This window comes from Mobula hypostoma, chromosome 18, assembly GCF_963921235.1.
Source record: "Mobula hypostoma chromosome 18, sMobHyp1.1, whole genome shotgun sequence".
Taxonomy (NCBI): domain Eukaryota; kingdom Metazoa; phylum Chordata; class Chondrichthyes; order Myliobatiformes; family Myliobatidae; genus Mobula; species Mobula hypostoma.
This window is the reverse complement of record NC_086114.1, coordinates 22,499,806-22,521,709: the sequence shown is the minus strand read 5'-3', so window position 1 is coordinate 22,521,709 and position 21,904 is coordinate 22,499,806. Positions and strand designations below refer to the sequence as shown.

The following is a 21,904-nucleotide window of genomic DNA, read 5'->3' as shown; positions in this document are numbered from 1 at the left end:
CCACAAAAAGACAGCTGGAGTTTAGTAACATGGGAGTTCCTATGGCTGCACCTTTGATCTGGAGAAAGTGAGTGAAGTTGAAGGAGACGTTGTTCAGTGTAAGAACAAGTTCAGCCAGGAGGATGTGCATCTGTAGAGAATTTGTGGACTATCTGGTGTTTCATACATATTGGTCAGGTCAAAGGCCACTTCCAACAAAAGCACCAGATATTATTCAACATTTACCACAATAAGCAGTAAAGGTCTTAAATTAAAATCTCATCTGCAATCCAGTACTGAAGTGGTGTCAGCCCACGTGTGTATTCTCATCCTGAATAAGTTCTTGAATCAAGTACACCTGACTTGGCAACACTCAGGTGTTAACCTAATTTTTACTTAAATGAAATAAGGAATTTTTCATTGAGGATTTTCATAAGGATTAGTAAGACATCAAAAGGTTACAGGGAGAAAGCAAGAGAATGGGGTTAAGAGAGATATTAATCAGTCGTGATCGAATGGCAGAACAGACTTCCTGGTCCAAATGGCCTAATTCTGTTCCCTTCTCTTATGGACATCTCTTTAGAACAGAGATGAGGATGAACTTCTTTAGCCAGAGGGTAATAAATCTGTGGAATTCAGTACTCGATAACTGTGGAGCCCAAATCACTGGGTATATTTAAAGTAGATGTTGATAGGTTCTTGATTAGTCGGGATATCAAAGGTTACAGTGAGAAGGCAAGAGAATAAGGTTGAGGGGGAAAATAAATCAGCCATGATTGAATGAAGGAGCAGGCTCAATGGGCTGAATAGGCTACTTGTCTTATTATGGTCAATAGCTCTCAATATTGTGTCTCTGGAAAATACATAACAAGACAAAGCAGTGGAGTAAAGTCTTGATGGCAACACACAATGAATTCTTCAATGTTGATAAATGGGGGTTTATGTAAGCAGAGAATTAAAGATTAAATTCTGAATGCACCTAACTATACTTACTACTGCTTATCTGAGTATTTCAGCGCAGACTTTGTGGGTCTGTTTGCATGAATTTCTGATAAAACCTATTAAAATAACATGCGTTTCCTGGCGACTTCATGAAGTAACAGGCCCTGACCACAGAAGTACTTTGAGTTACTAAATATCATATCATAATACAGACTTATGCACCATTAAATATAAAGCAAAAACCTGGTCATAATTTCCTACCTCAATAGGATACGTGGCTGACTGAGACACCGCTCCGGCCATCGATCCAGCGAGAAATCGCTCTCTCATTCTCAGACTTTCTGCATCTGCTGCAATTAGTTCCTTTAGCTTGGAACAAATTTCAAAAAGATATAGTTAAAATATCAAAGAAAATACATCTAGTATGCTTTCTAATAGAACATTTTATTTGGTACGTTGAAAGCATCATTCAGGTTGTACAGTAACATTCCACCACCAAGCCCTGTCCTTCAAGACTCAACAGAGTCAGGAATGGACACACCCACCAGCCAATCCTCACCTTGTAACAATAAAACTCATCTCTTATATCCCAGAGAGATGAAGGGGAAACATTTAACTCCAAAAGCCTGTCAATTGACTTTATTCACTGACTTATTGTTTAGTTAATTCACTTTTCCAGGATCTGAATATTGATGAGAAAATCAGTATTTATTATCAGTTCGTTAAAGTCTGTGAAGAGATGGTAATAGATCACGTTCTTGAACTGCTGTAGTCTTTCTGTCTCAAGTTGCCCTGCAGTTCTACGATTTAGAAGTCTTGATACTGAAAAACTAGTATTATGATTCCAAATCAGGATGGTGGGGAATTGGAAGGGAACCTTCACATGGTGACATTACTATGTAGCCCTAGGATCTGCTCGGTGGTAGAGATCTGTGGTTTGGGAGGTACTGTCAGAGTAGCCTGAGTGAGTAACTACAGTGGTTTCATTGATGGTAGACACTACAGACAGTGGTAGAATGAAAGGGATATTTACTTTTAATTATTTGGAGATACAGCACAGTAACAGGCCCTTCCGGTTCACCCCCCACCCCGCCCACCCCCAATTATCCCCATGTGACCAATTACATCTTTGGAATGTGGGAGGAAACGAGAGCACCCAGAGGAAACCCATGCAGTCACAGAGAGAATGTACTAATTCTTGCAGACACCATGAGAACCAAACCCATTTCACTGGTGCTGTAATAGCTAGGCTACCATGTTGCCCCCACAATATAACATTTACAGTCAGTGGATGGGGTCCAAATGAAGCAGGCTGCTTTGTTCTGGAGAGTGCTGAATGTTTTGAGAACTGTCCAATCAAATCCCTGTATCGGGAATGGTGGAATAGCTCTGGATGTCAGGAGGTGGGTCATTCCTCAGGGGATACCCCGGGTCTCTGATCCACTCTTGTATTTATGTGAGTCCTCCAAATGAGACTCTGGTCAATGGTGATTGTTGTAAAGTGAACAAAGTCACCACAGAGACACTGAAGCTAATGGATTCAGAAGAGTTTATCCAACAAAAAGCAGGCAACAGACATCATATTGAGACCCTCTTGGAAGAAGAGGCCTGCTCAACCCAATATTGCATAACATTTTAAAGATCAAAGGTAACAGTATGCCAATTCTATAGTTACAATAAGATATAGGAGCAGAATTATGCCATTTGGCCCATCAACACTTGTTCTACAATGCTTCCTTTGAATTACATATAGCTTTTAAACTCCTTCTTCTTCGCATCCACACTCCAGATACCCAAAATGAATGTTAATCAGCATTGTCAACTCCAGTCTGCAACTCCAGTCTGCAGCTCCAGGAATACCATTGTTCAGAGCTGCATTTAAAATTCAATCTACAATCCACATGCAGGTCTGAATACTGGCTGCAGTTAAAATTAGTATTTTCTCTATACCATAACTCCAGAATACATCCTAATGGTCCCTCTTCTTGGCCCTCCTGGATAAAAATAAATTTGTTCAAGTGATCACAGCATGTTGTTGATGAAAGGCTTGTCAATGGTAATGCCGTTGAAAATGAGGGTAACTGCTGTCTTATTGGAAAGGTTAATACTTGATACTTCTGCAGCAAGAATGTTATCTATCACTTATCACTCCATGCCTGAACATTGTAAAATCAGAGAGCATACTCACCTCTTACATTATGAAAGAAAGATTAGTGAAGAAGCCGCTGCAAATAGTTGAGTCCAGAGTGTAACTCCATGTGCACCATATCCCTCATGTCTTTAGATTACAACAGTGATTCCCAGTGGAGGCTGTTATGTGTCCTAAGGGGTTGTTAGGGGAAATAAGAGTCATCGGGGGGGGGGGGAGGTGGTAAGGGGCACCCTAAGTTGAGGCACGAGATCTGACTGATGGTCAGTAGAGCTAGCACTTCCTATTAAAAAAGGACAAGGCACTGGAACACGGGAAGAACCATAGCTCTGCAGGCAGTGAGCACTCTTTGTCACAACGCATCTGAAAATCAGCAATCTCATCCGACCTTACCAACCAAACAGACATTATTGGGAATACATAAATTAGCAGCCAGGGTGACCCACAATTCCTCTTGACTCGCAGCATGGAATGAGTTCATGTACTTTAACAGCTGGTAAGTCAAGTATACCCTCTCAACTTTCGATACAGGTCTACAGAAAACAGGTCACGCAATGATACCGCGCTGGCCAGAACCAAACGGTGAAATAGAGCCAATCAGTGAGCTTGCTGACGTCGAGAATTCCTCTTGAGGTGTTCAAAGCGACCTCAGCTTTACATGTGTGGTCAAGAACCATCTTTGGGGATTATGATACTTTACGGAATTGGTCAATCTCACTAACTGGAATAGTATAAAGGTAGCTTGCCGAACACCAGTTCTAACCCAACTAACATTCAGATTCCAATCTGAATCCTTGTCAGCGTAATTTTCACTGTTGTAATCATCTTCACCTTCGCCTCACCGTTCCTTTGCGTGCTACTACCATTGTCCCATCCATGTCAACTCACTGCCATCGTCACATCCCACAGGCATTCCCAGTTTGTGTTAATAGAAACATACAAGGGGTGATTGATAAGTTTGTGGCCTCAGGTAGGAGGAGTCAACTTTAGAAAACCTAGCACATTTATTTTTCAACATATTCCCCTCCTACAAGTACACACTTAGTCCAGCGCTCGTGGAGCAAACAGCTCCCTTCTTTGTAGAAGTGGTCCACAGGAGGGGTGATTGATAGGTTCATGGCCTAGGGTAGAAGGAGATGAGTTATTAACTTCAAACTTTCTGCATTTTCACTCAGAGTTGAACTGCACATGCATGTAACGAGAGCGTCTTGCACCTCCAGGTGATCCGCAGCAGGAGTGATTGATAAGTTCGTGGCCTGAGTTATACAGCTCTCGTTATATTAGATTAGATTCAACTTTATTGTCATTGTGCCGAGTACAGATACAAAGCCAATGAAATGCATTTAGCATTTGACTAGAAATGCAAAGAATAGTGTTATTTACAAAATAACTGCGCATAAAAAAAGTGCTACAGCACACGAATATAAAAGTACTGAGACAGTACAATATGGATGCAATACTGCTTAGCGCTGTGATGACAGGTTCAGCAGTGTCACAGCCTCAGGGAAGAAGCTCTTCTTGTGCCTGCTGGTGCGGGAGCAGAGGCTCCTGTAGCGCCTACTGGATGGAAGGAGAGTAAAAAGTTCATGGTTAGGGTAAGATGCATCCCTGATAATGCTTTTCGCCCTGCCCAGGCAGCGTTTACGGTAGATGTTCTCAATGGTAGGCAATTGGGTGCCGATAATCCGCTGGGCAGTTTTCACCACACGCTGGAGTGCTTTGCGGTCCGATATGGGACAATTGCCATACCACACTGAGATACAGTTGGTGAGTATGCTCTCAATGGTACAGCAGTAAAAGTCCGTCAGTATCCTGGGACAGAGGTGAGCTTTCTGCATGCTCCGCAGGAAATAAAGGCGCTGTTGCGCCTTTTTGATCAGGATGGAGGAGTTCACAGACTGGGTGAGATCAACTGTTGAGACCAGGGACCAGGGTCCAACGTGTAGTTCAACTCTTTGAGTGAAAATGCAGAAAGTTCGAAATTAATAACTCATCTCCTTCTACCTCAGGCCACGAACTTATTAATCACCCCTGCTGTGGACCACTTCTGGAGGTCCAAGACACTGATGTCTGCAAAGAAGGGATCCATATGCTCCACGACCACTGGACTAAGAATGTAAATGTAGCAAAAAATAAATGTGCTAGGTTTTCTAAAACTGACTCCTTCTACCTTAGGCCATGAACTTATCAATCATCCCTCGTAGAAACTTAGAAAACCTACAGTACAATACAGGCCCTTCGGCCCACAAAGTTGTGCCAAACATGTCCCTACCTTAGAAATTATTCAACTTATCCATAGCCCTCTATTTTTCTAAGCTCCATGTACCTATCCAAGAGTCTCTTAAAAGACCCTATCGTATCCGCCTCCACCATCATCACCGGCAGCCCATTCCACGCACTCACCACTCTCTGAGTAAAAAACTTACCCCTGACATCTCCTCTGTACCTACTCCCCAGCACCTTAAACCTGTGTGCTCTGTGGCAACCATTTCAGCCCTGGGAAAAAGCCTCTGACTATCCACACAATCAATGCCTCTCATCATCGTGTTATATTTCATTTTAATTTAGCTACGTTAATGATGGATAAATATGTACAACACAATCTCTATGAGTCTGAAGGCAGTGAAGCCTTGTAGTAGAGCTACTAGTACTTGATGTTTCAATCCCTATGGTAAGTCAGCACTCTCGATGTTGGCAGTGGGCTTGGAGTGGTGACAAGGAAGGTAGGTACGTCATTGGGGTCATCAGGTGGGCACCCTCCTTCTTTGACGTTTCATTGATAAGCCCACGACGTCTCCAGAAAGCTCAATGGTGCTACCTGGCATCCCAGATACACCCCCCTCAGTTCCATACCCTCCTGTCTTCATCTTGCAGCCCATTTGTTGTGTTTCCTTTTAATCCAAATCCAATTGCTGCTTTCTTCTTCTGCATTTGACAAGGACTTGATTGCTTGTTGGAGGGAGTGACCCCTCATCCCCATCTTCTTCAATAGACTGGTCGTAGATGTAGCAATGAATCCCCTGCATCCCACTTCTACAGGGAAAATCTTGAATTCTAATCCTGCTCAGAAACAGAAACTATAGAATGTGCGTCAATACAATGTTACATACCTGGAGTATGGTTTTATTCCTTTCTCATCAGACCAGTGACACCCCAGTCCTATGTGTCTTATTTGTAATACTGCACTGCCAAATGAAGCTATAAAACCATCAAGATTGCAGGAACACTTCCGTAAAAGACTCCTGAAAAGGCTACTTATGGTATTACTCAGTTCCAAAAGATGAAAGAAGCATTTGAAAAGCGTTGCACACTTGAGTCATTTGCCGAGAAAGCTAAAAATGACTTTGATGGTGGTCTCATTACTTCTTGTAATATTTACAAAATGATAGCAAAGTGTGGAAAATCTCCTACAATTGGTGAAAGATTAATAATGCCTGCTGTATCAGGAGTGCTTACCACTGTACTCAAAATGGATACTAGTATTTCAAAATCAAATCCTCTGAGTAATAACTCTGTAGCTCATTGTATTGATGAAATGAGTGAAGACATTGCACAGAGCTATAAAAAACAGAATTTGGGATACAACTGGATGACTCAGCTGTGTGAGACAATGAGGCATTGCTAATGGCATATGTACAGTTTATCAAAAAAAAGTTTATGAAGAGATTCTCTTCTGTAAAAAGTTAAAAACAAATATCAATGGAGAATCAATCTACGATGAGCTCAAAATGTATCTTGAGGATAAAAGTATTCCAATTTGGCACATGATTTCTTGTGCAACAGATGGAGCAGCATATACGACAGGTCGCCGTGCTGGTTTAGTGGCACTGATGACACTGTGGTTGAATCTTTGCTCAAGGTCAACAAGAGCTTGGGAAATAAGACTGAACTTCTACAAGGAGATGTGGCATACCTAGCCGATCTGTATGACAAAATGACCATTCTAAATATGAAACTGCAGGGTGAGAATTTCAATTTAATCCAGGCAAAAAGTGCAGTGTCTGCTTTTATTGGAAAATTGAAAATATATAAGCAAAACATTCGGAGAAGAATGTTCTCATAGTTTCTCTGCATAGAAAGTATGGCATTCTCCTTCACAGATGGTAATTTGCAAGAGTACTGCTTACACCTGCAGTCAATGAAGAAGGATTTTCAAAATTGATTCAACGATTTGAACAATCTGGTTAATTAACCCATCTCTTTGCAAGGTGGAAGAGCAGGAAGAGAGCTTGAAAGAAAAGATTATCGAAATTCAGAATGAAGGAGAAGCAAAAATGCTTTTCAAAAATGTTGGCTTCTGTGGTACGTGGCTATGATGTCATGCAAAGTTTCCAGATCTTTGGAGAAGAGCCAAACTGCTCTTCACTGCATTTACATCCCATATTGTTGAAAAAGGCTTCAGTGCAGTGACCCATATCCTCTCAAAAAAATAGAAACTGCTTGGACATTGTTAAGTGTGGGGACTTATGGCTTTTGCTGTCACAACTTGAACCAGATATTTCAACTCTTGCTAAAAACCATCAAGTTCAAAGATAACATTGATATTGAAACTGCTGTACATGCACAGGAACTGAATATGCTAGGTTTAAAGACAAATAAAATTTAAAGCAGGATCATTTTTCTCAGGTAGCATATGGTAGACATGTTTTTATACTATGGGGGCACCGTAATGTATATTATGCCCAAGAGGGGCATTGGCAAGTATGAAAGTGCTTTAGGCGTGCGTTGGGCTAAAAAAAAAGGTTGCGAAACACTGGTTTACAACAATCTATAAATCTGATTTAAAATTAAGAATTGCTGAGAATCTGAGATTCTACCACTTTTTATATGTAGAGTTTCTTCCTAACCCCAACTAAAAAGCTTGGCTCGAATTTTTAGGTAATATCTAGGGGTCCTAAAGTCCTAAACCAACAAAAGGGGTTTCTTCCCATACCTGCTCATCAGTCTCTTTAATAGCTTCTGAACTGCAGTATTTGAATTGTACAAGTTATGAATGACTAGAGTAACTATAGATCAATAGAAAGAGAAGGAAGAGGCCGCCAAGATCCAGGGTTTAAATATTGTATAGTTAAGAGTCCTGACGAAGGGTCTCGGCCTGAAACGTCGACTGCGCCTCTTCCTATAGATGCTGCTTGCCCTGCTGCGTTCACCAGCAACTTTGATGTATGTTGTTTGAATTTCCAGCATCTGCAGAATTCCTGTTGTTTACAAATTTTAATGCTCCTCTCCACTTCAGGCTGTAGCTCACTTGTATCTAACATTTTAAGATGCTTTCAAAACAAAGCGTCTCAATGCAGAATATAATGTCTTTAAATTATAGAACATTCACGTATAATAAACATGCAAAGCTACAATTAATTTATGTCTGTCCATACCTCTTCATATGCCATGAACTTGATGGCTAACTCTGGACAGATTTTCATTATATTTGTTAGATTTCCTCTCCACATTGAACTCAGACCTCCTTCTGCAATCATTTGCTTTATGCCACTTGATATCTTTATCTTATTCTCTCGTGTAGAATAAACCTGGAAGAAAAAGGTACAAAAATAAAATTCATTTCAATGAACTATAAGCTTAAAATCTAGTGCTGACAGAGTTCAAGCAACTACCTTTAATAACAATGGCAGGCAAAACAAAATGATCAGCAAAAAAATAGTAACGATATTAGAGGGCAGAATTTTTTTAAGTACTTGTTTATTTTTGTATGATCGGGGGAAAGTTTTAATTTTTATCATGCAAGACCAAGTACAAAGTGCTTTTCTCCATCTTTCAGTATTAGAGTGCAGAAGAAAAGTGAAGGATATGAAATGAGCCTGCAAGGAGCTGGAAGATACCAGAACTAAGAATTACAAATATCACAATAGAATTAATAGACCGATTCTTCAGAAAATCAAGGCAATCGAAGATTATGATTTAACACTACAAAGATCGTTGTGGTATATCTGACCACTGGAACATGGTATCGTGAACAAAGAAGCAAGCCAGCATTTGCTGCCAACCCTTTGAGCGAACTCCCACTCACCCTGTTCATTCTCCATGTGCGGAAATTTATAGCATGGTTGATCTTTGACACTAAGAACTCAATAACTTCAGATAATGGAGGCTGATTGAAGACCCCCCAGCCAGAAGAAAGTAAATTCTTGGCTCAAACAGAAGTGCCTTTGACTCTGAAGAGCATGTAGAAGATTAGATTTGAAACTTTACCAACGACTTTCTTCTGTACCATTAAAATTCTAAAACATCTACTCAATATCTAAACTCTGTCATGTTACCAGAAACTTTGAGGAATATAACTCCACATCTCCAGATCCAAAGAATGATTAACTGAAGCACAAAGCTCATCCACTTGGTGTTTGTGCACTTGACCTCCTAAGAATAGTCAATAGAGCGGATTCTGGTTAATTGGGATCAATAAATATATGTTGGCCCAACTAAGTGGTTGCCCCAATTAGCCAAAGCTCCATGGAATTAGTTTAGAAGGTATTAAAAAAAGGCAAACTACCATTTAACTGAGTAACAAGCAATGTATTTAAAGGAAATACAGAACAAATTAGAACACTACCCATAATCTCTGCTTCTTTCAAATTATAGAACCAACCAGTTCCCCTCCACCATCACTCTCCTCCCAACCTTTTTATTTTGGCACCTTCCCCCTTCCTTTCCAGTCCTGAGGAAAGGTCTTGGCCCAAAACATCAACTGTCTGTTCACTTCCATGGATGCTGCCTGACCTGTTGAGTTCCTCCAGCATTTTGTGTTTTACTTTGAATTTGCAACATCTGCTGTTTTTCACTTGTTTACAATGCTATGACAGTACTGTACTAGAAAACTGGGTATCAGTTCCTAATAGTTATTTGTAGAGAAGTTCATCTAGTCTGCACTGCCACGTTCTTTTGATTGGCTGTAAATGAACAAAATCAGTGCAGACTTATTCTAGTGCAGATAATGGACTGCCTTCATACAATGCTTTCAACGACTGCACCCTCCAAATCTTCATTTTCATTGTAACATTTAAGATGATTGTCAATACCTTCAAATTTTTCATAGTTCCTAACTTGTTGAAGTAGTGAAGTTGGTTCATTTTCACTCCCAGACATTTCTAGTATCTCCAAACATGAATGCATGTAACCACAGTCAGCAAAATAGTTCCAAATTGTCTTACTTCTGATTTCTTGCCAACTATCAGTGACAAAATTCACTGCTTTTGAATAAAAACACTGCTTGCTCGAGGCATGGTGTAGTGTCTAACGTCCACACAAGTGCACGCAACTGACACTTGTTAGAAACTGATTGCCAACAATCTCCTGCCCTAATGAAGCAGTATAGTGCCAAGTAAATGAAGGAAATCCTAGCTATTTTCTTGATTAGTTTTTGTGCTTTAAGAGTTGTCCCAAATAAGTGGTTGTCCCAATTAACTGATGGCCAAATTAACTGGAATCCACTGCACACATTTGATCATATTCATTATTCTGATGCCAGGGGATGGGGCGGGGGGGGTGGGGTAGTATTACACTAATGATAGGATAACACAGGAGATTCTGCAGATGCTGTAAATCTTGAGCAACACACACAAAATGCTGGAGGAACTCAGCAGGTCTGGCAGCATCTATGGAAGGAAATAAACAGTTAACCAAGACCCTTCATCAGGACTGGAAAGAAATGAAGTAGAAGCTAGTAAGGAGGGGAAGCACAACAAGCTGGCAGGTGATAGACGAGACCAGGCAAGGGGGAAGGTGGATGGGTGGGGGAGAGGAGACGAAAGGAAATGAATGATTTACGAAGCTCAGAGGGGCTAGGTGGGAGGAGTAAAGGGCTGAAGAATGAATCTGATAGGAGAAAATAGTAAATCATGGAATAAAGGGAAGGAGGTGAGGGAGCTGATGGGCAGGTCATGAGGAGAGTGGCGGGCAAGAGAATGGGTGAGAGGGCCACCAGAATGAGGGGGAATGTTAGGCAGAGTAGCATTTATAGAAATAGTCTGCTAGGGCACTTAGCAAGATCATTCAGCCTAACATGCCTGTGCCAGCTCCTTAGTAGAGCTATCTGACCCACAAAGGTATAGATGATGAATGGAGTGTGCTGGTCTCTGACAGAAACCAGCTCATTTAATGCAATATAACTGCTTTTTCCAAAGATAATCAATATATCTGAGAAAACAACTGATGAAGATTGCCTCAGTAGCTCCATACTTATAGATCATCTCACAATACACATGGAAGTCAATACTTTGAGAATGCCAGTTCGGAGTTCAGTAATTTAAAATCAGTGAACAAAACAAGATCATTAGCACATTAAGAGAGCAGTAACAGTAACATATGAATTATAGACACAGCAGCAATGAGCACTCTTACTTGCATTAGCACTCTGAGACGATCAAAAGGGGCAGTCACAGTTCGTGAGGTAGCTCCAGCTGTGCCTCCTGCAATCAGATGGCCCCACCACTTCTCTGGCTCCTCATTCTCCAAGAACTCCTCACAATTGGTTATATCATCATTGATAGAAAAGATCTGTGCAGGGTTGTGGTGAAAGAAAGCATTAAGGTAAAGTATCTATTTTTTGTTTGTGCTTCCTTTGGCTTTGCAGGTTAATATCAAGTAATTAAAATCTCTAATCCTCCAGAAGTACTGTTATTTACCTGTTATGCAATAAAATGGACTCTTGGCCTCAAAATTTACCTCATTATGATCTTGCACTTTATCATTTACCAATACTGCAGTTTTTCGATATCTTTTACACTTTATTCTGCTTTGTTATCTAGCTCAATGAACAGTTTAATGATCTGATCTGAAGGAACAGTATGCAAGACAAGCTTTTCACTATACCTTAGTACATGTGAAAATAATAAACTAATACTAATTCCATTTAATTTGTGTGAGAACAGGACTCTCATCTGAGTAACAAATTTAAGGTCCAATTGCTATTCAAAACTTGAGTACTAAAATGTAGGCTTACTTAGTGCAACATTATGAGATTCTATTCTTTGGAAGGAACCATCACTCAGATGTTATTCAAAGGCCCCTTCTTCTGCTCTCTCAGAGGGACATTAAACAACCACTTCCCCAATATCCTGAGCATTACTTATCTTGTGTTTAACGTCACATCGCAGACCATCGTGCTATTATACTGCTAGTTGTAGAAATTTGTCTAAACCCTGACTGCCACATTTCTTGCAACCCTAATCCCTAATGTACTTCAAAATTAATTCATTGGCTACAGATCATTTTAGGATGGTCCAAGACTGTGGAAAGTTATGTATGAATGCTATTTCTTTAAAATGAAGTTTCATTCTCTGTTATACTTTACAACAGAACAGTACCATCACCAACACTTTCTATATTAAGAATGAAATGACAATATTCAAACACACATCCTACAGCTTACATCTTTTTGATTCTTTATAACTTGTAGGGATGACTTACAGTGAACTGAAAAGCTTGAACATATAGATATTAAGAAAGAGGATATGCTGGAGCTCTTGGAAAGCATCAAGCTGGATAAGTTGCTACTGTGGGAGGTGAGAGAGGAAATTGCTGAGCCTCTGGCAGTGATTTCTGCATCATCAATGGGGACAAGAGAGGTTCCAGAAGATTGGAGGGTTGCGGATGTTGTTTCCTTATTCAAGAAAGGGAGAAGAGATAGCCCAGGAAATTATAAACCAGTGAGTCTTACTTCAGCGGTTGGTACGTTGATGGAAAAGATCCTGCGAGGCAAGATTTATGAACATTTGGAGAGACATAATATGACTGAATTTTTTGAGAATGTGACTAAACATATTGATGGATGTAGCACAGTAGATGTAGCGTATATTGATTTCAGCAAGGCATTTGATAAGGTACCCCATGCAAGGCTTATTGACAAAGAGAGGAGGCGTGGGATCCAAGGGGACATTAGTTTGTGGATCCAGAATTGGCTTGCCCACAGAAGGCAAAGAATGGTTGTAGACGGGTCATATTCTGCATGGAGGTCGGTGACCAGTAGTGTGTCTCAAGGATCTGTTCTGGGACCCCTACGTGATTTTTATAAATGACCTGGATGAGGAAGTGGAGAGATGGGTTAGTAAATTTGCTGATGACACAAAAGTTGGGGGTGTTGTGGATAGCGTGGAGGGCTGTCAGCGGTTACAGCAGGACATTGACAGGATGCAAAACTGGGCTGAGAAGTGGCAGATGGAGTTCAACCAGGTAAGTGTGAGGTGGTTCATTTTGGTAGGTCAAATATGATGGCAGAATATAGTATTAATGGTAAGATTCTTGGCAGTGTGGAGGATCAGAGGGATCTTGGGGTCCGAGTCCATAGGACACTCAAAGCTGCTGCGCAGGTTGACTCTGTGGTTAAGAAGGCATACAGTGCAATGGCCTTCATCAATCGTGGGATTGAGTTTAGGAGCCGAGAGGTAATGTTGCAGCTATATAGGACCCTGGTCAGACCCCACTTGGAGTACTGTGCTCAGTTCCGGTCGCCTCACTAGAGGAAGGATGTGGAAAGGGTGCAGAGGAGATTTACAAGGATGGTGCCTGGATTGGGGAGTATGCCTTATGAGAATAGGTTGAGTGAACTCGGAGCGACGGAGGATGAGAGGTGACCTGATAGAGGTGTATAAGGTGATGAGAGGCATTGATCATGTGGGATAGTCCGTGTAAGCGGAACAAGTGCTACACATGCCCTTACACTTCCTCCCTTACCACCATTCAGGGCCCCAAACAGTCCTTCCAGGTGAGGCATCACTTCACCTGTGAGTCGACTGGGGTGATATACTGCGTCCGGTGCTCCCGATGTGGCCTTTTATATATTGGTGAGACCCGACGCAGACTGGGAGACCGCTTTGCTGAACATCTACGCTCTGTCCGCCAGAGAAAGCAGGATCTCCCAGTGGCCACACATTTTAATTCCACATCCCATTCCCATTCTGACATGTCTATCCACGGCCTCCTCTACTGTAAAGATGAAGCCACACTCAGGTTGGAGGAACAACACCTTATATTCCGTCTGGGTAGCCTCCAACCTGATGGCATGAACATTGCCTTCTCTAACTTCCGCTAGGCCCCACCTCCCCCTCGTACCCCAGCTGTTACTCATTTTTATGCACACATTCTTTCTCTCACTCTCCTTTTTCTCCCTCTGTCCCTCTGAATATACCTCTTGCCCATCCTCTGGGTCACCCCCCCCGTCTTTCTCCCTAGGCCTCCTGTCCCATGATCCTCTCGTATCCCCTTTTGCCTATCACCTGTCCAGCTCTCGGCTCTATCCCTCCCCCTCCTGTCTTCTCCTATCATTTTGCATCTCCCCCTCCCCCTCCAGCTTTCAAATCCCTTACTCACTCTTCCTTCAGTTAGTCCTGACGAAGGGTCTCGGCCTGTAACGTCGACTGCGCCTCTTCCTATAGATGCTGCTTGGCCTGCTGCGTTCACCAGCAACTTTGATGTATGTTGCTTGAATTTCCAGCATCTGCAGAATTCCTGTTGTTTTTTTATGTGGGATAGTCAGAGGCTTTTTCCCAGGGCTGAAATGGCTAGCACGAGAGGGCACAGTTTTAAGGTGCTTAGAACTTAGGTACAGAGGAGATGTTAAGGGTAAGTTTTTTATGCAGAGAGTGGTGAGTGCCTGGAATGGGCTGCCGGTGAAGGTGGTGGAGGCGGATATGATAGGGTCATTTAAGAGACTCCTGGATAGGTACAAAGAGCTTAGAAAAATAGAGGGCTATGGGTAACCCTAGGTAATTTCTAAGGTAAGTACATGTTCCGCACAGCTTTGTAGGCCGAAGGGCCTGTATTGTGCTGTGGGTTTTCTATGTTCTGTGTTAACTTGCAGCTCTATGTTTCAAAGAAGAATTAATGATCTTCGTGATTCTAACTAATCTCAAAGCAAGTAACCTCCTAGCTTTCAAATCCAGATCCCTCCTCCCTGTTATGGATATTGACAACTCCCAATTTCAAATTTTGTATTTAACTTTAAAAATCCAATCAGTGGACCTCACAAAGCCAGACATCATTGAGCTTCTAACATAATTTACTATATACAGAAGCAGTCTGAGGTGTTGATAAGAAACAAACTATTGCATCAATGGAAGTCAGTCTAACCAACTGCAAGCTCTGGATGAGTGTCAACTTCATCATGGTTCAACCAGTCAAAAAGTACATAATCACTTTGTATGCAATACTTACACTGTTATATCTCCAGACATCAATCATATTTCGCATATTGTCCTCTTTGTCTGTTACATAGATCTGCCACCACCTGTTCCAATCAATGTCCATATACTTATTGTTGTCCAAGCTGGTTAATTTGAAGAATAGAGATGGAAAATGTAGATTATGACATAAAATAATGTATTTGGGTTCAAGCCCTATTCCCTATCATTTAACTAAATCCATTTATTTACTTATGGAAATCATTTTTCATTTATTAAAGGCACTAGAACAAATGTCGGTGTTTTCCAACTTTGTGATCTTGGTTCTAGCCAGTTAAGAGAATTTGGTTGGGATAGTGAGTAGTCTTCTCATCATTTCTCTCAAACTAATCTTTCAGCTACATTCTCAGTTCTCTGATCTTATTGATGTTGTGCCAACTTGCATATAGCTCGGGTAATAATTGATTGATCACTTTCATAAAGGTATGTCAGCCGCTATATTTCATTTGGAGTGTTGGGAGACTTGGCATGTCATCCAAGACTCTCAACAAATTTCTACAGATAAACCGCGGAGAGCATTCTAATCAGTTGCATCATCATTTGGCATGAAGGGCCACTGGACAGGATTGGATAAAGCTGCACTGGGCTGTAAATTCAGCCAGCTCCATCATGGGTACTAGACTCCCTACCATTAGGGAACATCTTCCATAGGTAATGCCTCGAAAATACGGCATCCATTATTAAGGATCTCCATCATCCAAGACATGATCTTTTCCTATAAAACCCATTTGAGAGATGGTAAAGGAGGCTGCAGTTACACACTCAACATTCTAGGAACAGCTTCTTTCCCTCTGCCATCAGATTCCTGAATGGACGATGAACACTGCCTCACTATTTTTGCACTATGTATTAAATTCACAGGACAGCATCTACACACCACTTTCACTCCTCAGCATGAGTGACCTCTTATAGCACAATACTGTGGACACTTTGCTCATTTACTCTTCAGCCTTAGCTCTCATCTACTCAGGCTGCAACAAACTGTATGCCTGTTAGACAATTGCAAGGTTGAAACTTCTGCATTACTGCTTTCTGAATTCTCATACGTACTCAATTACATTACACATCCCTTCTCCCCTTAACAAGCATGTTCCATAGTCCTCAATCACAGGATTACTCCCTATGTCAGGAAGTGTCAAATTTACAAATAGGAAGATAGAACATGTTTAAGGAAATGATGATAATTGGGTAACTGGAACTTCTTCTGGATTAGGGGCGATCTGTATAAGGAGTTTGAGCTGTACCTCAAGTGGAGGGGAGCCATTATAAAAAATTAATTTAAAATCCCACCTTTAGATAGTTAGCACGCTTCCAGAATTCCAGTCCAGTAACTGAATGGTCCCACTACTTACTGTTTTATAATCTTTTTTGCTTGTAAGATACTAAGACTGACACGTAGTTTTCCCATGAGTTGTATAACCTTCAATCTTCCAACTTTGCCTACAAGTTTAATAGTACAATAACAAAACAATGCAGATGGTAAAAATATGAAATGTACATTAAAAAAATAGAAGCACTGTCTGCCTGCCACAGATGTGCTACCTTGCATCCAGGAGGTTAATGCACATTAACTTTGCTTCAAAACCAACAAAAATGTGTATGTTAGAAACTGGAAATAAGAACAATGTTCTGATCACACACCAGGTGAAACAACCAGTGTAGAAAGTGCAAGCTTCAGGTCAATGACTTTTCATCAGAACTTGTTGGGGATGTGGCCAAGTGGTTAAGGCATTGGACTAGCGACCTGAAGGTCGTGAGTTCAAGCCCCAGCTGAGGCAACGTGTTGTGTCCTTGAGCAAGGCACTTAATCACACATTGCTCTGCGACGACACCAGTGCCAAGCTGTATGGGTCCTAATGCCCTTCCCTTGGACAACATTGGTGTCGTGGAGAGGGGAGACTTGCAGCATGGGCAACTGCTGATCTTCCATACAACCTTGCCCAGGCCTGCGCCCTGGAGAGTGAAGACTTTCCAGGCGCAGATCCGTGGTCTCGCAAGACTAACGGAGTAAGAGGGAAACTGGATATGCTTGGTTACATGTGTGCTGAAGATTTATGTTTCATGGATGGGACAATGTTGATCTAAAGATATTATTTAATGCACACTGTCATTATCTCAGGGAAAATTAAATTCAGCATTTACTGAGGAGTCTGAGTCACAAACAAGCCAAGAACAAAGACGAACCAATTTTACAGTACTGATGTTCTGCCAGATTTCATTGCCATTTGGTGCCTAATATATTAAGTTCAATTTTCTTATGATAAAAATCACAGAACCACCTGAACATACAGGTACCTTTCCAGCCTGTAACCATTCACCAGTCCCAGCTTATGTGCCCCTATAAAAAACACAACAGGGCCTCACTGTGTTTCCAAAAGGTAGGAAACAGAGCAGCAGAATGTAACACCACAGTGCCCAGAAGGTGAGAATATCACATATTCATGCTTAATTTTAATTGCACTTACATACTTGCTGATATTTAGAGAATTCAGTGGCCATTTCAATAACACTTTTAGGTTGCCATTGACTCACCAGTTTTCTCCTTTGCAACCTTCCCAAAGCCAAGTTTTATGGTCTTTTGCTGGCTCTCAAGATACTTCATGAATGCTTCAAAGTCTCTTCCTTTGAAGCCATCCTGTAATAGGCAAAAACATTTGTTGATAAGAAAAGTTTGTTTTAAGTCAAAACTTACTATCTCTACCCAGCTCATGGAGATACAGAAGAGAAGCTGAAAGAATACACATAAGAGTTATTCATTTCAATCAGATACACTTGGATCTCGTTTCCAGGAGTAAAATGCACCATTTTAATCTTTTGATATACATTGTTCTTTTTACTTGCCAAATAAGGCTTAATCTGTGATAATTAAAGACCATTAAATGCTTCAAATTGAAACATACTTCTAAATCTAACACAGATGCTACACATTACAACAGTTGCAGAAATAGCATACATTTCCACCTTGTAAAACTTACCTGTGTATGTTGATAAACTACTGCTGGACATTCCTTAGGCTACAATTACTTCAAAAGGTGATAGTTAAAACTAGTACAATCAATGGACTGCTCATCATCCAGCTGGAAAAACTGCAGCCATGTTAATAAAGCATTGGCTCCTTTCAGTCTATATCAAAGGACGCTAATCTCCCTTTGCTGGTCAGACTGCACCCTGTTCTAGTTCCCACATGATGAGGGATAATGTAGCCTTAAGAACAGGGTAGACCTAATTGGCCGCATAATTAGGTCTAGCAAAGTAACATTCCAATTTATGAGAATAAAGATCAGAGTATGTGAGCTTAACGTGGAAGAATAGGAATTGGCTAGACTTTCAATTCTTCTTCCCTCCTCCCATCCAGATAGTAGCAAGCCAATGTAATACATTGCTGGCTAGGCAACAGCCTGCTGTCTCTCTCTTTCTCACAATCGTTGTGGTTTCAAGAGTCACCCAAATCTGTTCTCATCTAAGGTAATGATCACATTAGCTAAAAGGGTCCCTAATAGATAACCATTGGTCAATACAACCCCATCATTAGATTTGATCACTGAAGGGAGTATGATTGGAATATCTTGAGTAATTTCTATTATTCACTGATGCTAGAGATTTCTTGGCTCTTTTTTGGAGGGGGCAGGTGGGAGGAGGCCAGAGTAGAGGAGGGAGCAGAGAGGTGGTATTACATCACTTTGGTCCAGATTCTTTTCAATCTTGCATATAAATATATTCAACAACCTTCCCCTGGAACTAAGTTAGCCCACAGGAACAGCAGGAAAGTTTTCAACATTCATCTCCCCTCATGGACGTCTTCAGACTCCTGAAAAATAGAATTTCCTCACCAACCACATCTCAGGTTTAGGACCTCCAAACAAGCAGAGAAGCATCTGGGAAAGCACTAGGTACCTGGAGTCTCTTCAACAGGTCAGTGGAAGGAGATCACAACAATCTGAACAACCCATCCAGTCCTGGTCCATCTATCCCATCCACGTAATTTCAGCTGTTCCACAGAACTACTGAACTGCAGTGAATACAAGTCTTTTTCATCACTTAATGGATTGCCCAAGATGATGGTGGCAAAAAAACATCCTTCATATGGTAGTTAATCTTAGCTGATGATTCTGTTTGCTATCTTTGTATGTTAGTGGAAGTACCCGAGGGGGTGTCATTCCTAAAAATCAGAGACAACCCAGTGAGGAGAAAAGTTAGAAAACATTACTACAGAGAACTGAGGAACCATCTTTTGCATAAAGAAGTTTCTCACACACTTTATGTACAAGGCTGATAAACCTTCACTACCCAAGGCTATAAGGAAACAAGAATTGACTTAGTTTACAGATGATTCATGATCATGCCAAATGATACTGGCTTGAAGAAGTGCCCAAATTCTTCCTTTGAAAAAATTGGAAGTTTTTTTTAGACCAAAAGCTATCAATAAAAAAAAATATTTACAGGTGTGACTCAGTTATCTTTCTGTCATACACTGATAAAATATAAAAGGCTGGAATCTTGACATCCAACAAATACCTTTCCAATTTCTTCCAGTTCTTTTCTTAATTCATCGGCATCTATACGGCCATCCTTGTAGACATTTAGCTTTCTGTAAAGATCTTCCCAAATTTCAGGCAATGATCTAGATTCATTGTGGGTGCTTTGATCAAAGATGTCCTTGAAAAAAGATAACATTATGATGGCTCCTGAAACACAAAACACAATCCTTCAAACACTACAAAATTGGAATGAAAGGCACAAGCATTCACTTTGCTCTGTTTTAATCTGTGCTGCTTGTTAATCTTAAATGCTGCCAATAGCACCTCACCTTAATAGGACCATAAGATATAGGAGCAGTTGTAGGCCATTGAACCCATCTTGCCTGTTCCATCATGGTTGATTTATTATCTCTTTTAACCCCCTCCTTCTGTCTTCTCCCGGTAACATTGGACACCCTGAATAATCAAGATTATACCAAATGACTTGGCCTCCATAACGTCTGTGGTAACGAATTCCACAGATTCACCACCCTCTGGATAAAGAAATTCCTCCACATCTCTGTTCATAAGGGGTGACCTTGTATTCTGAGGCTGTGATTATGGTTATCGATCACCATATACCAGTTACTAATAGCTCAGGATCACAATAATCATACAGCAGTGTACAACAAGTTTGGGGTCATGATCGCATACCACCTAAATCAAATAGGTATCGAAGCTTTTGGCTAGATTCATCTGTTCTTGAACAATAAAAATTTGCACTCACAGCCATGAAGTTAACTACGAGAGTGGTACATGGTGAAAGAAACCATCCATTTCCTCTCATCGACTGTAATAACAAAGATCCTCTTTATGGAAGTCTGTGTGTCAGCTTGACTTACTTGCCTCGCCTTCAGTTCAAAAGGATACAAGTTCCATGACCACACTCTACATGCTGGCACAACATTGGTTCTAAGGTTCACCTCCGGAGGCTTCAGGTTGCAGCCCAAGTGGATACAAAGAGCCACAATGAGAACAGGCAGTCATGGAGTTCATCCAAACAACTTGTGCTTTCACTTCATTGTATTATGATCACATTGTTCTAACAAATAATATGACAAACAACAAATGGTGAATGTGAATGAGTGTAAGAGTTTTGCAATCAAGCTCAAGAGCAGAAAACTGACTTTCCATAAACTGAATTTCCTGCTTCTTCATGAGAAGACAACTTGACTCTTCGCAGCCCTACAGAAAAACAGGACATGAGTAGGTGAAAAACAAAGATTCCTTTCCAGTCAATGGGGGAGTTGAATGCAGAGCTCTTAATAAATTAATTGCACAGAATTACCCAATGATTTGGAGATGAGGTGGGATGAATTACCTACGGCAAATAACCTATTATACACCAACATCAGACGATGGAAACAATTTATAGAGTTTCCCCAACCCATTAAAATAGGGAAATTTCTCCACAAAATTACTGATAGTGGGGAAGATTCCTATTATTACTAGTACAAATTCAATGACTGTCACTTATAACAGTAGTCACATTTTGACAGAGGAAGATGAATACTTTAAGTACTGGAAATAGTTTAACATTTAGCAAATCCTATACAAAAATCATACAAATATCTACCATTATTGCTCAGTTTAAGTGGACCGTTGTCGACAGGCTGACAAGAGGCAATTTTAATGTTTCATCAAGGATGCCAACATAGCATGTTGCCCTGGGCTCTCTAAAAAATGAAGACTAATCTGCAGGGTATGACGTGAACAAACACTGAAGATCTATGTTTTATACCTTTATAAAGACAGAATGAGAAACTGTTGGACAACAAAGAATTGGGTTACAGATTCTATCCACATAGGTTGGAAAGGCAGAGGGGGTTAGGATGGAAAGTGATGAAGCAATTCACGTGATGAAACTTCCAGCATTACAAGCAGCCATACTGGGCAGCACCTGCATTGATGTCCAACCACAATAAAAGAATTAAATAGCCAATTAGCTTTAAGCTCTGCGGCTGGAGAAGTTCTTGTGGTATAATCCAGTTACTGAAGCCCAAATTTTATCAAATATTCCATGGTGAATTACGTACCAGAGAATCTGGAATCTTTCCTTAACAATGAGGTAGTCGATGATGTGCTATTGTGTTGATGCCATGATATTTATTTGTATTTGCTATAATGTT

At 40.8% G+C, this 21,904-nt stretch overlaps 1 protein-coding gene across 1 annotated transcript in view; it reads right to left on the bottom strand.

Annotated features, from left to right (window-relative positions):
* LOC134358172 (calcium-binding mitochondrial carrier protein SCaMC-2-like) overlaps positions 1-19,932 on the bottom strand; it is a 36,087-nt gene extending 16,155 nt beyond the window's left edge. The window contains exons 1-7 of the mRNA XM_063070174.1: positions 19,774-19,932; positions 17,791-17,893; positions 16,611-16,698; positions 15,233-15,344; positions 11,423-11,578; positions 8,446-8,598; positions 1,183-1,290 (exon numbers count right to left, since the gene is read on the bottom strand). Coding sequence (XP_062926244.1) covers positions 1,183-1,290; positions 8,446-8,598; positions 11,423-11,578; positions 15,233-15,344; positions 16,611-16,698; positions 17,791-17,893; positions 19,774-19,932 — 879 coding nt within the window. The remainder of the gene's footprint in view (positions 1-1,182; positions 1,291-8,445; positions 8,599-11,422; positions 11,579-15,232; positions 15,345-16,610; positions 16,699-17,790; positions 17,894-19,773) is intronic.
* Positions 19,933-21,904: the final 1,972 nt, after the last annotated feature.